Source organism: Vidua chalybeata, chromosome 1, assembly GCF_026979565.1.
Source record: "Vidua chalybeata isolate OUT-0048 chromosome 1, bVidCha1 merged haplotype, whole genome shotgun sequence".
NCBI lineage: Eukaryota > Metazoa > Chordata > Aves > Passeriformes > Viduidae > Vidua > Vidua chalybeata.
This window is the reverse complement of record NC_071530.1, coordinates 152,889,322-152,905,197: the sequence shown is the minus strand read 5'-3', so window position 1 is coordinate 152,905,197 and position 15,876 is coordinate 152,889,322. Positions and strand designations below refer to the sequence as shown.

At 54.0% G+C, this 15,876-nt stretch overlaps 1 protein-coding gene across 3 annotated transcripts in view; it reads left to right on the top strand.

The window, feature by feature from the left end:
* The window catches only part of HSF1 (heat shock transcription factor 1), a 70,738-nt gene that overhangs the window by 48,061 nt on the left and 6,801 nt on the right, over window positions 1-15,876 (top strand). For all 3 annotated transcript variants that reach the window (XM_053953462.1, XM_053953482.1, XM_053953472.1), the window contains 4 exons: window positions 1,370-1,594; window positions 6,480-6,582; window positions 9,880-9,945; window positions 13,663-13,732. In XM_053953462.1, coding sequence (XP_053809437.1) covers window positions 1,370-1,594; window positions 6,480-6,582; window positions 9,880-9,945; window positions 13,663-13,732 — 464 coding nt within the window. The remainder of the gene's footprint in view (window positions 1-1,369; window positions 1,595-6,479; window positions 6,583-9,879; window positions 9,946-13,662; window positions 13,733-15,876) is intronic.

The following is a 15,876-nucleotide window of genomic DNA, read 5'->3' as shown; positions in this document are numbered from 1 at the left end:
TGGGAGCGAGATTGATGGGATTCCCGGGATTCCCTGGGAGCGGGATTGGTGGGATTCCCAAAATTCCCTGGGAGTGGGATTGGTGGGATTCCCAAAATTCCCTGGGAGTGGGATTGGTGGGATTCCCAAAATTCCCTGGGAGTGGGATTGGTGGGATTCCCGGGATTCCCTGGGAGCGGGATTGGTGGGATTCCCAAAATTCCCTGGGAGCGGGATTGCCGGGATTCACAAAATTCCCTGGGAGTGGGATTGGTGGGATTCCCGGGATTCCCTGGGAGCGGGATTGGTGGGATTCCCAAAATTCCCTGGGAGTGGGATTGGTGGGATTCCCGGGATTCCCCGGGAGCGGGATTGCTGGGATTCCCGGGATTCCCCGGGAGCGGGATTGCTGGGATTCCCAAAATTCCCCGGGAGCGGGATTGGTGGGATTCCCGGGATTCCCTGGGAGTGGGATTGGTGGGATTCCCGGGATTCCCTGGGAGCGGGATTGGTGGGATTCCCAAAATTCCCTGGGAGCGGGATTGGTGGGATTCCCAGAATTCCCGGGATTCCCGGGATTCCCTGGGAGTGGGTATGGGATTCCCAAAATTCCCTGTGAGTGGGATTCCCGGGATCCCTGGGAGTGGGATTCCCATAATTCCCGGCATTCCCTGGGAATGGGGATGGAATTCCTGGAATTCCTTGGGAATGAGATTCCTGGAATTCCTGGGATTCCATGGAAATGGGGCTGGGATTCCTGGAATTCCTTGGGAATGGGGAGGTGGGGCTGGAATTCCCAAAATTCCCTGGGAATTCCCATTTTTCCTGTTTCAAATTTTTCCCATTTTCCCCACTTTTCCCATTCCCCATTCCCATTTTTCCCATTCCCATTTCCATTTTTCCCTTTTTTCCCACTTTTCCCATCCCCCATTCCCATTTTTCCCGTTTTCCCCTTTCCCCATTCCCACTTTTCCCACTTTTCCCTTTTTTCCCACTTTTCCCATCCCCCATTCCCATTTTTCCCTTTCCCCATTCCCACTTTTCCCATTTTTCCCGTTTTCCCCTTTCCCCATTCCCACTTTTCCCACTTTCCCCTTTCCCCATTCCCACTTTTCCCTTTTTTCCCATCCCCCATTCCCATTTTTCCCTTTCCCCACTCCCACTTTTCCCATTTTTCCCGTTTTTCCCTTTCCCCATTCCCACTTTTCCCACTTTTCCCACTTTTCCCTTTTTTCCCACTTTTCCCATCCCCCATTCCCATTTTTCCCGTTTTCCCCTTTCCCCATTCCCATTTTTCCCACTTTCCCCTTTCCCCATTCCCACTTTTCCCGTTTTGCCCTCTCCCCATTCCCACTTTTCCCACTTTTTTTCCCGTTTTTTCCCCCGGCAGGAGCAGCCCGGCCATCCGGATCAAGGAGGAGCCTCCCAGCCCCACGCGGAGCCCGAAGGTGGAGGAGCCCAAGAACGCCGGGAATTCCGGGAACGCCGGGAATTCCGAGACCCCCCTGTCCCCCTCCACCTTCATCGACTCCATCCTGCGGGAAAACGACTCCGGAGCCGCTCCCGGGAATCCCCAATCCCAGGAAAAGTGCCTGAGCGTCGCCTGCCTCGACAAGTGAGCAGCGGGAGCGGGAGCGGGGCGCAATTCCCGGAAAATTCCCAAAATTCCCTGAATTCCCTGCTCGGGAAAAGCGGGAGCGGGGCGGAATTCCCGGAAAATTCCCAAAATTCCCTGCTCGGGAAAAGCAGGAGCGGGGCGGAATTCCCGGAAAATTCCCAGAAAATTCCCTAAATTCCCAAAATTCCCTGCTCGGGAAAAGCGGGAGCGGGGTGGAATTCCCGGAGAATTCCCTAAATTTCCAAAATTCCCAGCTCGGGAAAAGCGGGAGGAGCGGTGTGGAATTCCCAAAATTTCCAGCTTGGGAAAAGCGGGAGCGGGGCGGAATTCCCTAAATTCCCTAAGTTCCCAAAATTCCCTGCTCGGGAAAAGCGGGAACGGGGCGGAATTCCTGGAGAATTCCCTAAATTCCCAAAATTCCCAGCTCGGGAAAAGCGGGAGCGGGGCGGAATTCCCAAAATTCCCAGCTCAGGAAAAGCAGGAACAGGATGGAATTAATGGAAAATTCCCTAAATTCCCAACATTCCCAGCTTGGGAAAAGCGGGAGCGGGGCGGAATTCCCAAATTTCCCTAAATTCCCTGCTCGGGAAAAGCAGGAATGGGGCGGAATTCCCAGAATTCCCAAAAATTCCCAGTTTCCTGACCCCGTTTCCCGGGATTCCCGATCCCAATCCCGCTTCGCCCGAATTCCCATTCCCGGTTTCCTGATCCCATTCCCAGTGTTCTCGACGTTCCTGATCCCAATCCCGGATTCCCAGAATTCCCAAAATTCCCGCTTTCCTGACCCCATTCCCGGTGTTCCTGATCCCCTTCCCGGTTTCAGAATTCCCAAAATTCCCGCTTTCCTGACCCCATTCCCGGCGTTCCCGATCCTGTTCCCGCTTTCTTGATCCGGCTTTCCCGTTCCCACTATCCCAATCCCGGTTTCCCGGGATTCCGTTCCCGGTTCTCTGGAATTCCCGCTCCCGGTTTCCTGACCCCTGTTCATTCCTGTTGTTCCCGTTATTCCCATTGTTCCCGTTCATTCCCGTTGTTCCCGTTCGTTCCCATTGTTCCCGTTCATTCCCGTTGTTCCCGTTATTCCCATTGTTCCCGTTCATTCCCGTTGTTCCCGTTCGTTCCCATTGTTCCCGTTCATTCCCGTTGTTCCCGTTATTCCCATTGTTCCCGTTCATTCCCGTTGTTCCCGTTATTCCCATTGTTCCCGTTCGTTCCCGTTGTTCCCATTATTCCCGTTGTTCCTGTTTGTTCCCGTTATTCCCATTGTTCCCGTTCGTTCCCGTTCATTCCCGTTGTTCCCGTTCTTCCCGTTGTTCCCGTTCGTTCCCGTTGTTCCCGTTCATTCCCGTTGTTCCTGTTTGTTCCCGTTGTTCCCGTTATTCCCGTTGTTCCCGTTCATTCCCGTTGTTCCCGTTATTCCCGTTGTTCCCGTTCATTCCCGTTGTTCCTGTTTGTTCCCGTTCGTTCCCGTTCTTCCCGTTGTTCCCGTTGTTCCCGTTCGTTCCCGTTGTTCCCGTTGTTCCCGTTGTTCCCGTTCGTTCCCGTTGTTCCCGTTGTTCCCATTTTTCCCGTTATTCCCGTTGTTCCCGTTCGTTCCCGTTGTTCCCGTTGTTCCCGTTATTCCCGTTGTTCCTGTTGTTCCCGTTCATTCCCGTTATTCCCGTTCATTCCCGTTGTTCCCGTTGTTCCCGTTCGTTCCCGTTGTTCCCATTATTCCCGTTGTTCCTGTTTGTTCCCGTTGTTCCCGTTGTTCCCGTTGTTCCCGTTCGTTCCCGTTGTTCCCGTTGTTCCCGTTGTTCCCGTTATTCCCGTTGTTCCCGTTGTTCCCGTTGTTCCCGTTATTCCCGTTGTTCCCGTTGTTCCCGTTATTCCCGTTATTCCCGTTGTTCCCGTTGTTCCCGTTGTTCCCGTTCGTTCCCGTTGTTCCCATTATTCCCGTTGTTCCCGGTGCATTCCCTGAGCCCATTGATTCCCGTTCATTCCCGGCGTTCATTCCCGGCGTTCCTGTTGGTTCCCGTTCATTCCTGCCGTTCATTCCCGGTGTCTTTCCCACTGCTCATTCCCGGTGCCGTTGACTCCCAGCGTTGTTCCCGTTCATTCCCGTTATTCCCGGTATCCATTCCCGGTGTCGTTCATTCCCGGTGTCCATTCCCGGTGTTTGTCCGTCCATTCCCGGTGTTGTTGGGTGTCATTCCCGGTGTTCATTCCCGTTGTCCATTCCCGGAGTTTGTCCGTCCATTCCCGGTGTCGTTCCCGTTCATTCCCGGTGTTCATTCCCGGTGCCGTTCACTCCCAGCGTTGTTCCCGTTCATTCCCGTTATTCCCGTTGTTCACTCCCGTTGTTCATTCCCGGTGTTCCTCCATCCATTCCCGGTGTCGTTCCCATTCATTCCCGTTGCTCACTCCCGGTGTTCATTCCCGGTGTTTTTCCCGTTCGCTCCCGGTGTTGTTCATTCCCGGTGTTCATTCCCGGTGTTGTTCATTCCCGTTGTTCCCGTTGCCGTTCCCACTGTTCATTCCCGGTGTTGTTCATTCCCGTTGTTCCCATTGCCGTTCCCGTTGTTCATTCCCGGTGTTTATTCCCGGTGTCGTTCCCGTTGCTCCCGTTGTTCCCGTTGCTCATTCCCATTGCTCATTCCCATTGTTTATTCCCGGTGTCGTTCCCGTTCATTCCCGTTGTTCCCGTTGCCGTTCCCATTGCTCATTCCCGTTGTTCATTCCCGTTGTTCATTCCCACTGTTCATTCCCGGTGTTGTTCATTCCCGTTGTTCCCGTTGCTGTTCCCGTTGCTCATTCCCGTTGTTTATTCCCGGTGTCGTTCCCATTGTTCCCGTTGCTCATTCCCATTGTTCATTCCTGTTGTTTATTCCCATTGTCCGTTCCCGTTGTTCCCGTTGTTCCCGTTGCCGTTCCCGTTGCTCATTCCCGTTGTTTATTCCCGGTGTTCATTCCCGTTGTTCCCGTTGTTCCCGTTGCCGTTCCCATTGTTCATTCCCGTTGTTTATTCCCGGTGTCGTTCCCATTGTTCCCATTGTTCCCATTGTTCCCGTTGCCGTTCCCGTTGCTCATTCCCGTTGTTTATTCCCGTTGTTCATTCCCGTTGTTCCCGTTGTTCCCGTTGCCGTTCCCATTGTTCATTCCCGTTGTTTATTCCCGGTGTCGTTCCCGTTGCTCCCGTTGTTCCCGTTGCTCATTCCCATTGTTCATTCCCGGTGTTTATTCCCAGTATCGTTCCCATTGTTCCCGTTGCTCATTCCCATTGTTCATTCCCGGTGTTTATTCCCGATGTCGTTCCCATTGTTCCCATTGTTCCCATTGTTCCCGTTGCCGTTCCCGTTGCTCATTCCCGTTGCTCATTCCCGTTGTTTATTCCCGTTGTTCATTCCCGTTGTTCCCGTTGTTCCCGTTGCCCTTCCCATTGTTCATTCCCATTGTTTATTCCCGGTGTCATTCCCATTGTTCCCGTTGTTCCCGTTGCCGTTCCCATTGTTCATTCCTGGTGTTTATTCCCAGTGTCATTCCCGTTGCCGTTCATTCCCGGTGTCTCCCATTCCCGGTGTCATTCCCGTTCTTCCCCTTCGTTCCTGTTATTCCCGGGGTTTTTCCCGTTCATTCCCAGTGCCATTCCCGGTGTTTTTTCCGTTATTCCTGGTGCCATTCCCGGTGGTTTTCCCATTTTCCCCGGTCAGGTCGGAGCTGAACGAGCACCTGGACTCGGTGCCGTTCCCAGTGCCGTTCCCGGTGTCATTTTTCCCGTTTTTCCCGGTGTTTTTCCCCGGTCAGGTCGGAGCTGAACGAGCACCTGGACTCGGTGCCGTTCCCGGTGCCGTTCCCGGTGTCATTTTTCCCGTTTTTCCCGTTTTTCCCGGTGTTTTTCCCGGTCAGGTCGGAGCTGAACGAGCACCTGGACTCGGTGCCGTTCCCGGTGCCGTTCCCGGTGTCATTTTTCCCGTTTTTTCCCGTTTTTCCCGGTGTTTTTTCCCGGTCAGGTCGGAGCTGAACGAGCACCTGGACTCGGTGCCGTTCCCGGTGCCGTTCCCGGTGTCATTTTTCCCGTTTTTCCCGTTTTTCCCGGTGTTTTTCCCGGTCAGGTCGGAGCTGAACGAGCACCTGGACTCGGTGCCGTTCCCGGTGCCGTTCCCGGTGTCATTTTTCCCGTTTTTCCCGTTTTTCCCGGTGTTTTTCCCCGGTCAGGTCGGAGCTGAACGAGCACCTGGACTCGGTGGTTCCCGGTGCCGTTCCCGGTGTCATTTTTCCCGTTTTTCCCATTTTTCCCGTTTTTTCCCCGGTCAGGTCGGAGCTGAACGAGCACCTGGACTCGGTGCCGTTCCCAGTGCCGTTCCCGGTGTCATTTTTCCCGTTTTTCCCGGTGTTTTTCCCCGGTCAGGTCGGAGCTGAACGAGCACCTGGACTCGGTGCCGTTCCCGGTGCCGTTCCCGGTGTCATTTTTCCCGTTTTTCCCGTTTTTCCCGGTGTTTTTCCCCGGTCAGGTCGGAGCTGAACGAGCACCTGGACTCGGTGGTTCCCGGTGCCGTTCCCGGTGTCATTTTTCCCGTTTTTCCCGGTGTTTTTTCCCGGTCAGGTCAGAGCTGAACGAGCACCTGGACTCGGTGCCGTTCCCGGTGCCGTTCCCGGTGTCATTTTTCCCATTTTTCCCGTTTTTCCCGGTGTTTTTTCCCGGTCAGGTCGGAGCTGAACGAGCACCTGGACTCGGTGCCGTTCCCGGTGCCGTTCCCGGTGTCATTTTTCCCATTTTTCCCGTTTTTCCCGTTTTTTCTCCCCGCTCAGGTCGGAGCTGAACGAGCACCTGGACTCGGTGCCGTTCCCGGTGCCGTTCCCGGTGTCATTTTTCCCGTTTTTCCCGTTTTTCCTCCCCGCTCAGGTCGGAGCTGAACGAGCACCTGGACTCGGTGGACTCCAGCCTGGAGAACCTGCAGGCGCTGCTCAGCTCCCACGGCTTCAGCATGGACAGCGCCCTGCTCGACGTGAGTCACGGCGCCGACGCCGCTTCCCGCCCGGAATTCCGGCCGGGAACGCTGACCCAGCCGGGAATCACATCCGGGAATCACGGCCGGGAATGCTGACCCAGCTGGGAATCCCAACCGGGAATTCCAACCGGGAATGCTGACCCAGCTGGGAATCCCAACCGGGAATCACGGCCGGGAATGCTGACCCAGCTGGGAATCCCAACCGGGAATTCCAACCGGGAATGCTGACCCAGCTGGGAATCCCAACCGGGAATCACAGCCGGGAATCACGGCCAGGAATGCTGACCCAGCCGGGAATTCCAACCGGGAATCACGGCCGGGAATGCTGACCCAGCTGGGAATCACATCCGGGAATCACAGCCGGGAATGCTGACCCAGCTGGGAATTCCAACCGGGAATCACAGCCGGGAATGCTGACCCAGGAATCCAACTGGGAATTCCAGACGGGAATGCTGACCTGGGAATCCAACTGGGAATTCCAGACGGGAATGCTGACCTGGGAATCCAACTGGGAATTCCAGACGGGAATGCTGACCTGGGAATCCAACTGGGAATTCCAGACGGGAATGCTGACCCGGGGATTCCAGCTGGGAATGCTGACCCAGCTGGGAATTCCAACTGGGATTTCCAGATGGGAATTCTGACCCGGGAATCCAACTGGGAATTCCAGCCGGGAATGCTGACCCAGGAATCACAGCTGGGAATGCTGACCCGGGGATTCCAACTGGGAATTCCAGACGGGAATGCTGACCCAGGACTCCGGGCGGGAATCACAGATGGGATTCACAGATGGGAAATCAGAGCCGGGATTCCAACCGGGAATTCCAGCCAGGAATTCTGACCAGGGATTCCAACTGGGAATTCCAGACGGGAATGTTGACCGGGGACTCCAGGTGGGAATCACAGATGGGAAATCACAGCCGGGATTCTAACTGGGAATCCCAGCCGGGAATTCTGACCAGGGACTCCGGGTGGGAATTCTGACCAGGGATTCCAACCGGGAATCCCAGCCAGGAATTCTGACCAGGGATTCCGGGTGGGAATCACAGATGGGATTCCAGATGGGAAATCAGAGCCGGGATTCCAGGCAGGAATTCCAGATGGGAATTGAAGATGGGAATTGAAGATGGGAATTCCAGATGGGAATCACAGACAGGAATCACAGCCAGGATTCCAGGCGGGAATTCCAACCGGGGATTCCGGGTGGGAATCACAGATGGGGATCACAGACGGGAATTTCCAGGCGGGAATCACAGACGGGAATCACAGGCAGGAATTCCAGGCAGGATTCTGGGCGGGAATCACAGACGGGAATTCCAGCCGGGATTCCAGACAGGAATTACAGATGGGAATCACAGACGGGAATTCCCAACCGGGAATCCAGATAGGAATTCCAACCGGGAAACCCCGCGACTCCCATTGGGAATTCCCACTGGGAAATCCCAGAATTCCAACCGGGAAAGCCCAGAACTCCAACTGGGAATTCCCAAAACTCCAGCTGGGAAACCCTGCCATTCCAACTGGGAAACCCTAAAAAATCCCACTGGGAATTCCCAGGATAAACCCACCCTGATCCAAGGAAGGAATTCTGGAACACTCCCACTGGGAATTCCCAGGATTCTGTCACATTCCCACTGGGAATTCCCAGGATCCCAGCCCATTCCCACTGGGAATTCCCAGGATAAACCCACCCTGATCAAGGGAAGGAATTCTGGAACATTCCCAGTGGGAATTCCCGGGATCCCAGCCCATTCCCAGGTTAGGGGATTCCCAGGATTCTGTTCCATTCCCAGTGGGAATTCCTGGGGTCCCAGCCCATTCCCACTGGGAATTCCCAAAAGTCCCCAGGAGCCTCTGGGAAACGGGGACGGAGATTTGGGAATGGAGCCCTGGGGGCTCTTCCTGATGGGAACGGGGTCAGGAAACGGGGAATTCCTGCTGGGAACGGGCCGGGATTCTGGGAATTCCCTGACCTGGGAATGGGTCAGGATTCTGGGAATTCCCGCTGGGAATGGGCCGGGATTCTGGGAATTCCCTGACCTGGGAATTCCCACTGGGAATGGGCCGGGATTCTGGGAATTCCCTGACCTGGGAATGGGTCAGGATTCTGGGAATTCCCACTGGGAACAGGCCGGGATTCTGGGAATTCCCTGACCTGGGAATTCCCACTGGGAACGGGCCGGGATCCCGGGAGTTCCCTGTGGGAATATTCCAGGATTTATCCCTTGGGCAATTCCTGGATCAGGGTGGGTTTCTCCCAGTTTTTTCCTGGGAATTCCCACATTTGGGGTGGGTTTTTCCCAGGAACTCCCGTGCTCGGGGCGGGTTTTTCCCAGGAATTCCCACTGGGAATTTTCCAGGATCCAATCCCTGGGTGGATTTTTCCCAGGAATTCCCACTTTTGGGGAGGGTTTTTCCCAGGAATTCCCACGTTTGGGGAGGGTTTTTCCCAGGAATTCCCACGTTTGGGGAGGGTTTTTCCCGGGAATTCCCAGTCTGGGACAGATTCTTCCCGGGAATTCCCACGTTTGGCGTGGATTTTTCCCGGGAATTCCCACGTTTGGGGTGGGTTTTTCCCGGAAATTCCCAGGCTGGGACAGATTTTTCCCAGGAATTCCCACATTTGGGGTGGATTTTTCCCGGGAATTCCCACGTTTTGGGAAGGTTTTTCCTGGGATCTCCCGTGCTCGGGGCGGGTTTTTCCCAGGAATTCCCACTGGGAATTTTCCAGGATCCATTCCCTGGGTGGATTTTTCCCAGGAATTTCCACGTTTGGGGAGGGTTTTTCCCGGGAATTCCCATGTTTGGGGTTTTTCCCGGGAATTCCCACGTTTGGGGAGGGTTTTTCCCAGGAATTCCCACGTTTGGGGAGGGTTTTTCCCAATAATTCCCACGTTTGGCGTGGATTTTTCCCGGGAATTCCCACATTTCGGGTTTTTCCTGGGAATTCCCACGTTTGGGGAGGGTTTTTCCCGGGAATTCCCACGTTTGGGGAGGGTTTTTCCCAAGAATTCCCACGTTTGGGGTGGATTTTTCCCGGGAATTCCCACGTTTGGGGAGGTTTTTTCCCAGGAATTCCCACGTTTGGGGCGGGTTTTTCCCGGGAATTCCCAGTCTGGGACAGATTTTTCCCGGGAATTCCCACGTTTGGGTGGATTTTTCCCGGGATCTCCCGCGCTCAGGGCGGGATTTTCCCGGGAATTCCCACGTTTGTGGAGGGTTTTTCCCGCGCTCGGGGCGGGTTTTTCCCGGGAATTCCGGCGTTGCCGATGCCATTCCCGCTTTTCCCGGCAGCTCTTCAGCCCGTCCATGGCGGTGCCGGACGTGACCCTGCCGGACCTGGACAGCAGCCTGGCCAGCGTGAGCCGGAATTCCGGGAATTCCCGGGAATCCCGGAGGGAATCCCGGCGGGAGGGAGCCGGGAGCCACCCCCGGGAAAGGGAGACCCCGATTTCCCAGCCCCTGGAATTCCCAAATCCCGGAATTCCCAGCCCCTGGAATTCCCAATCCCAAATCCTGATTTTCCAGCCCCTGGAATTCCCAAATCCCGGAATTCCCAGCCCCTGGAATTCCCAATCCCAAATCCTGATTTTCCAGCCCCTGGAATTCCCAAATCCTGGAATTCCCATTCCCAAATCCCGATTTCCCAGCCTCTGAAATGCCCATTCCCAAATCCCAGAATTCCCAAATTCCATTCCCAAATTCCAGAATTCCCAGCCCCTGGAATTCCCAAATCCCGGAATTCCCAAATCCCAATTTCCCAGCCCCTGGAATTCCCAAATCCTAAATCCCAATTTTCCATCCCCTGGAATTCCCAAATTCTGGAATTCCCATTCCCAAATCCCGATTTTCCAGCCCCTGGAATTCCCAAATCCCAGAATTCCCAGCCCCTGGAATTCCCAAATCCTGGAATTCCCAAATCCTGGAATTCCCAAATCCCAAATCCCGATTTTCCAGCCACTGGAAATCCCAAACCCCGATTTTCTGCCCCCTGGAATTCCCAATTCCCGGATTTCCCCCCATTCACTTTCTAAAATCCCGGATTTTCCAGCCCCTGGAATTCCCAAATCCTGGAATTCCCAAATCCCGATTTCCCAGCCCCTGGAATTCCCAAATCCCGAATTCCCAGCCCCTGGAATTCCCAATTCCCGGATTTCCCCCCATTCGCTTTCCAAAATCCTGGAATTCCCAGCCCCTGGAATTCCCAAATCCTGGACTTCACATTCCCAAATCCCAATTTTCTGGCCCCTGGAATTCCCAAATCCCAGAATTCCCAAATCCTGGAATTCCCAAATCCCGATTTTCTGGCCCCTGGAATTCCCAAATCCCCAAATTCCCAGCCCCTGGAATTCCCAAATCCTGGAATTTCCATTCCCATTCCCCAGTCACGATTTTCCAGCCCTGGAATTCCCAGCCCCTGGAATTCCTATTCCCAAATCCCGGAATTCCCAGCCCCTGGAATTCCCAAATCCCAGATTTTCCAGCTCTGGAATTCCCAAATCCCAGAATTCCCAGCCCTGGAATTCCCAAATCCCCAAAATCCCAAATCCCAATTTCCCAGCCCCTGGAATTCCCAAATCCCAATTTTCCATCCCCTGGAATTCCCAATTTTCCATCCCCTGGAATTCCCAAATCCCGGAATTCCCTGGGAAAATCCCTGGATTTGGGGCTCAAATTTCCCTGGAAAAGCCAAAAAGGATTTTTTTGGGATATTCCTGGGGTGGGATTTGGGATTTTTTGGGATATTCCAGGGATTTGGGATTTTTTTGGGGATATTCCTGGGATTTGGGATTTTTTGGGGATATTCCTGGGATTTGGGATTTTTTTTGGGATATTCCTGGGATTTGGGATTTTTTGGGGGATATTCCATGGGGGGCATGGGTGGATCCCCTCGTCCCCGGAGCCGCTCGGGAATTCCCGATCCCATGGGATGGGGACCGGGGGGGGGGATTTGGGGCTGGGAGAGCCGGGATCCAGAGGGGAAATCTGGGATTGGGATCGGGATCGGGGCTGGGATTAGGATCAGGATTGGGATTAGGGCTGGGATTGGGTTGGGATCGAGGCTGGGATCGGGATCAGATTTTGAATGGGATTGGGATTGGGGTCAGGATTGGAATCGGGATTGGGATTAGGATTGGGATTGGGACTTGGATTGGGATCAGGGTTGGGAATGGGATCGGGATCGGGGCTGGGATCAGGATTGGAATCGAGGCTGGGATTGCGTTCAGATTTGGAATGGGATTGGGATTGGGGTCGGGATTGGGATCGGGGATGGGATCAGGATTGGAATCGAGGCTGGGATTGCGTTCAGATTTGGAATGGGATTGGGGTTGGGGTCGGGATTGGAATCGGGATTGGGATTAGGATTGGGACTTGGATTGGGATCGGGTTGGGAATGGGATCGGGATCAGGGTTGGGATCGGGGCTGGGATTGGGATTAGGATTGGAGCTGGGGTTGGGATTGGGAATGGGATCGGGATTGGGAATGGGATTGGGATTGGGATCAGATTTTGAATGGGATTGGGATTGGGGTCAGATTTTGAATGGGATTGGGATTGGGGTCAGGATTGGGATTAGGATTGGGGCTGGGATTGGGATCGGGATCGGGATCAGATTTTGAATGGGATGGGGATTGGGGTCAGGATTGGGATTGGGATTAGGATTGGGGCTGGGATTGGGATTGGGACTTGGATTGGGATCGGATTGGGAATGGATCGGGATCAGGGTTGGGAATGGGATTGGGGCTGGGATCGGGATCAGATTTGGAATGGGATCGGAATTGGGGCTGGGATTTGGATCAGGACTGGGATCAGGATTGGAATCGGGATTGGGATTAGGGCTGGGATTAGGATTGGAGCTGGGATTGGGTCAGGATTGGGGTTGGGTTTGGGGTTGGGACTGGGATCGGGATCAGATTTGAAATGGGATTGGGATTGGAACTGGGATTGGGATCAGGATCAGAGTTGGGAATGGGATTGGGTTTGGGATTGGGGCTGGGATTAGGATCAGGGATGGGATTGGGGTTGGGATTGGGATCGGGATCAGATTTGGAATGGGATTGGGATCAGGGGCTGGGATTGGGATTATGATCGGGATCAGGATTGGGGCCAGGATTAGGATCGGGGCTGGGATTGGGATTGCGATCAGGGCCAGGTTTGGGATCAGGCCTGGGAATTGGATCCAGGCTGGGATCGGGGTTGGAATCGGGATTAGAGCTGGGATCGGGATCAGGGCTGGGATTGGGATTTGGGATCAGGATCAGGATCGGGATCAGGGCTGGAATTGAGATCAGGGCTGGGATCGGGATCGGGGCTGGGATCGGGATTAGAGCCGGGGCTGGGATCGGGATTAGAGCCGGGATCAGGGCTGGGATTGGGATTGGGGCTGGGATCGGGGCCAGAATCTGGATTGGGATTGGGATTGGGACTGGGACTGGGATTGGGGTGGGATCAGGATCAGGACTGGGGCGGGGATCAGGATCGGGGCTGGGATCAGGATTTGGATCAGGATCGGGGCCGGGATTGGGATTGGGATTTGGATTGGGATTGGAATTGGGATTGGGATCGTGGTGGGATCAGGATCGGGGCTGGGATCAGGATTTGGATCAGGATCGGGGCCGGGATTGGGATTGGGATTGGGATCGTGGTGGGATCAGGATCAGGGCTGGGGTCGGGGTTGAGATCAGGATCGGGGCTGGGATCAGGATTGGGATCGGGATCGGGATTGGGGCTGGGATCGGGATTGGGGCTGGGATCGAGATCGGGGCTGGGATCAGGATCGGGATCGGGGCCAGGATTGGGATCGGGATCGGGATTGGGATTGGGATTGGGATTGTGGTGGAATCAGGATCAGGGCTGGGGTCAAGGTCGGGATCAGGATCAGGATTGGGATCGGGATCGGGGCCGGGATCGGGATCTGCTCCGGGATCTTTCCCCGGATCGCTCCGCCCCATTCCCGGGATTTCCCCCCCCGGGACCATTTCTGGGAACGTTGGGGATGAGCGGGATGAGTTTGGGGTCCCTTTAAAACCCCCCAAATCCTCGGGGTGAACGGAAATGATTCCCGGAATTCCGGCAGATCCAGGATCTCCTCTCCAACCAGGAGCAGCAGAAACCGGCGGAGGCCGAGCCCGGCGCCGGCGATTCCGGTATTCCCGGGGAATTCGGGCAACTTTGGGGATATTTGGGATATTTGGGAATGGGGGCTCCGGTATCCCAAAGGAACTTGGGGATAATTGGGACTTTCGGGATATTTGGGAATGGGGAACTCCGGTATCCCAATGGGAATTTTGGGATATTTGGGATTTTTGGGAATTGGAGACTCCGGTATCCCAAAGGAATTTGGGGATTTTTGGGAATCAGAGACTCCGGTATCCCAATGGGAATTTTGGGATATTTGGGATTTTTGGGAATTGGAGACTCCGGTATCCCAAAGGAATTTGGGGATTTTTGGGAATGGGGACTCCGGTATCCCAATGGGAATTTGGGGATTTTTGGGAATGGGGACTCCGGTATGCCAATGGGAATTTCGGGATATTTGGGAATGGGGGATTCCGGTATCCCAAAGGAATTTGGGGATAATTGGGATTTTTGGGAATGGGGGACTCCAGTATCCCGAAGGAATTTTGTGGGGTTTGGGATATTTGGGGTTTTTGGGAATGGGGGACTCTGGTATCCCAATGGGAATTTCGGGGTATTCGGGAATGGGGACTCCGGTATCCCAAAGGAATTTGGGGATTTTTGGGATATTTGGGAATGGGGGATTCCGGTATCCCAAAGGAATTTTGGGATATTTGGGATTTTTGGGAATGGGGGACTCCGGTATCCCAAAGGAATTTGGGGATTTTTGGGAATGGGGACTCCGGTATCCCACCAGGAATTTGGGGATTTTGGGGATATTTGGGATTTTGGGGAATGGGAGACTCCAATATTCCTGTGGGAATTTGGGGAGATTTGGGATTTGGGAATGGGGGACTCCAGTATTCCCAGGGGAATTTGGGATTTTTGGGAATGGGGGACTTTGGTATCTCACAGGAATTTGGGGATTTTTGGGAATGGGGGATTCCGGTATCCCACAGGAATTTGGGGATTTTTGGGATTTTGGGGAATGGGGACTCCGGTAACCCACAGGAATTTTGGGGTTTTGGGGAATGGGGGCTCTGGTATTCCCATGGGAATTTGGGACTTTTTGGAGATTTGGGATTTGGGAATGGGGAAATCCAGTATCCCATGGGAATTTGGGGGTTTTGGGGAATGGGGGAATTCGGTATCCCAAAGGAATTTGGGGATTTTTGGGAATGGGGGCTCTGGTATCCCACAGGAATTTTGGGGATTTTTGGGATATTTGGGATTTTTGGGAATGGGGGACTCCAATATTCCTGTGGGAATTTGGGGGGATTTGGGATTTGGGAATGGGGGAATCCAATATCCCATGGGAATTTTGGAGTTTTTGGAATTTGGGGGGATTCCGATATCCCAAAGGAATTTGGGGATTTTTGGGAATGGGGGCTCCGGTATCCCACAGGAATTTTGGGATATTTGGGAATTGGAGACTCCGGTATCCCAAAGGAATTTTGGGATATTTGGGAATATTTGGGAATTGGAGACTCCGGTATCCCACAGGAATTTTGGGATATTTGGGAATGGGGGACTCTGGTATCTCACAGGAATTTGGGGATTTTTGGGAATGGGGAATTCTGGTATCCCACAGGAATTTTGGGGTTTTGGGGAATGGGGGCTCTGGTATTCCCATGGGATTTTTGGGCTTTTTGGAGATTTGGGAATGGGGGAATCCAGTATCCCATGGGAATTTTGGGGTTTTGGGGAATGGGGGATTCCAGTATCCCAAAGGGAATTTGGGGATATTTGGGAATGGGGGCTCTGGTATCCCAAAGGAATTTGGGGATTTTTGGGATATTTGGGAATGGGGGACTCCAGTATTCCCATGGGAATTCGGGATATTTGGGATTTTTGGGAAAGGGGGAGTCCAGTATTCCTGTGGGAACTTGGGGGTTTTTGGGATTTGGGAATGGGGGACTCTGGCATCCCAATGGGAATTTTGGGTTTTATGAGATTGGGGATTTGGGAATGGGGACTCCGGTATCCCAATGGGAATGTTGGGGTTTTTGGGATTTTGGGGGACTCCAGTATCCCATGGGAATTTTGGGGGTTTTGGGATTTTGGAGGACTCTGATATCCCAACAGGAATTTGGGATTGGGATCGGGGCTGTGCTTGGGGTTGGGATTCCAAGGATGTGGGATTGGGATGAGACGGGATTTGGGTTTTGTTAGG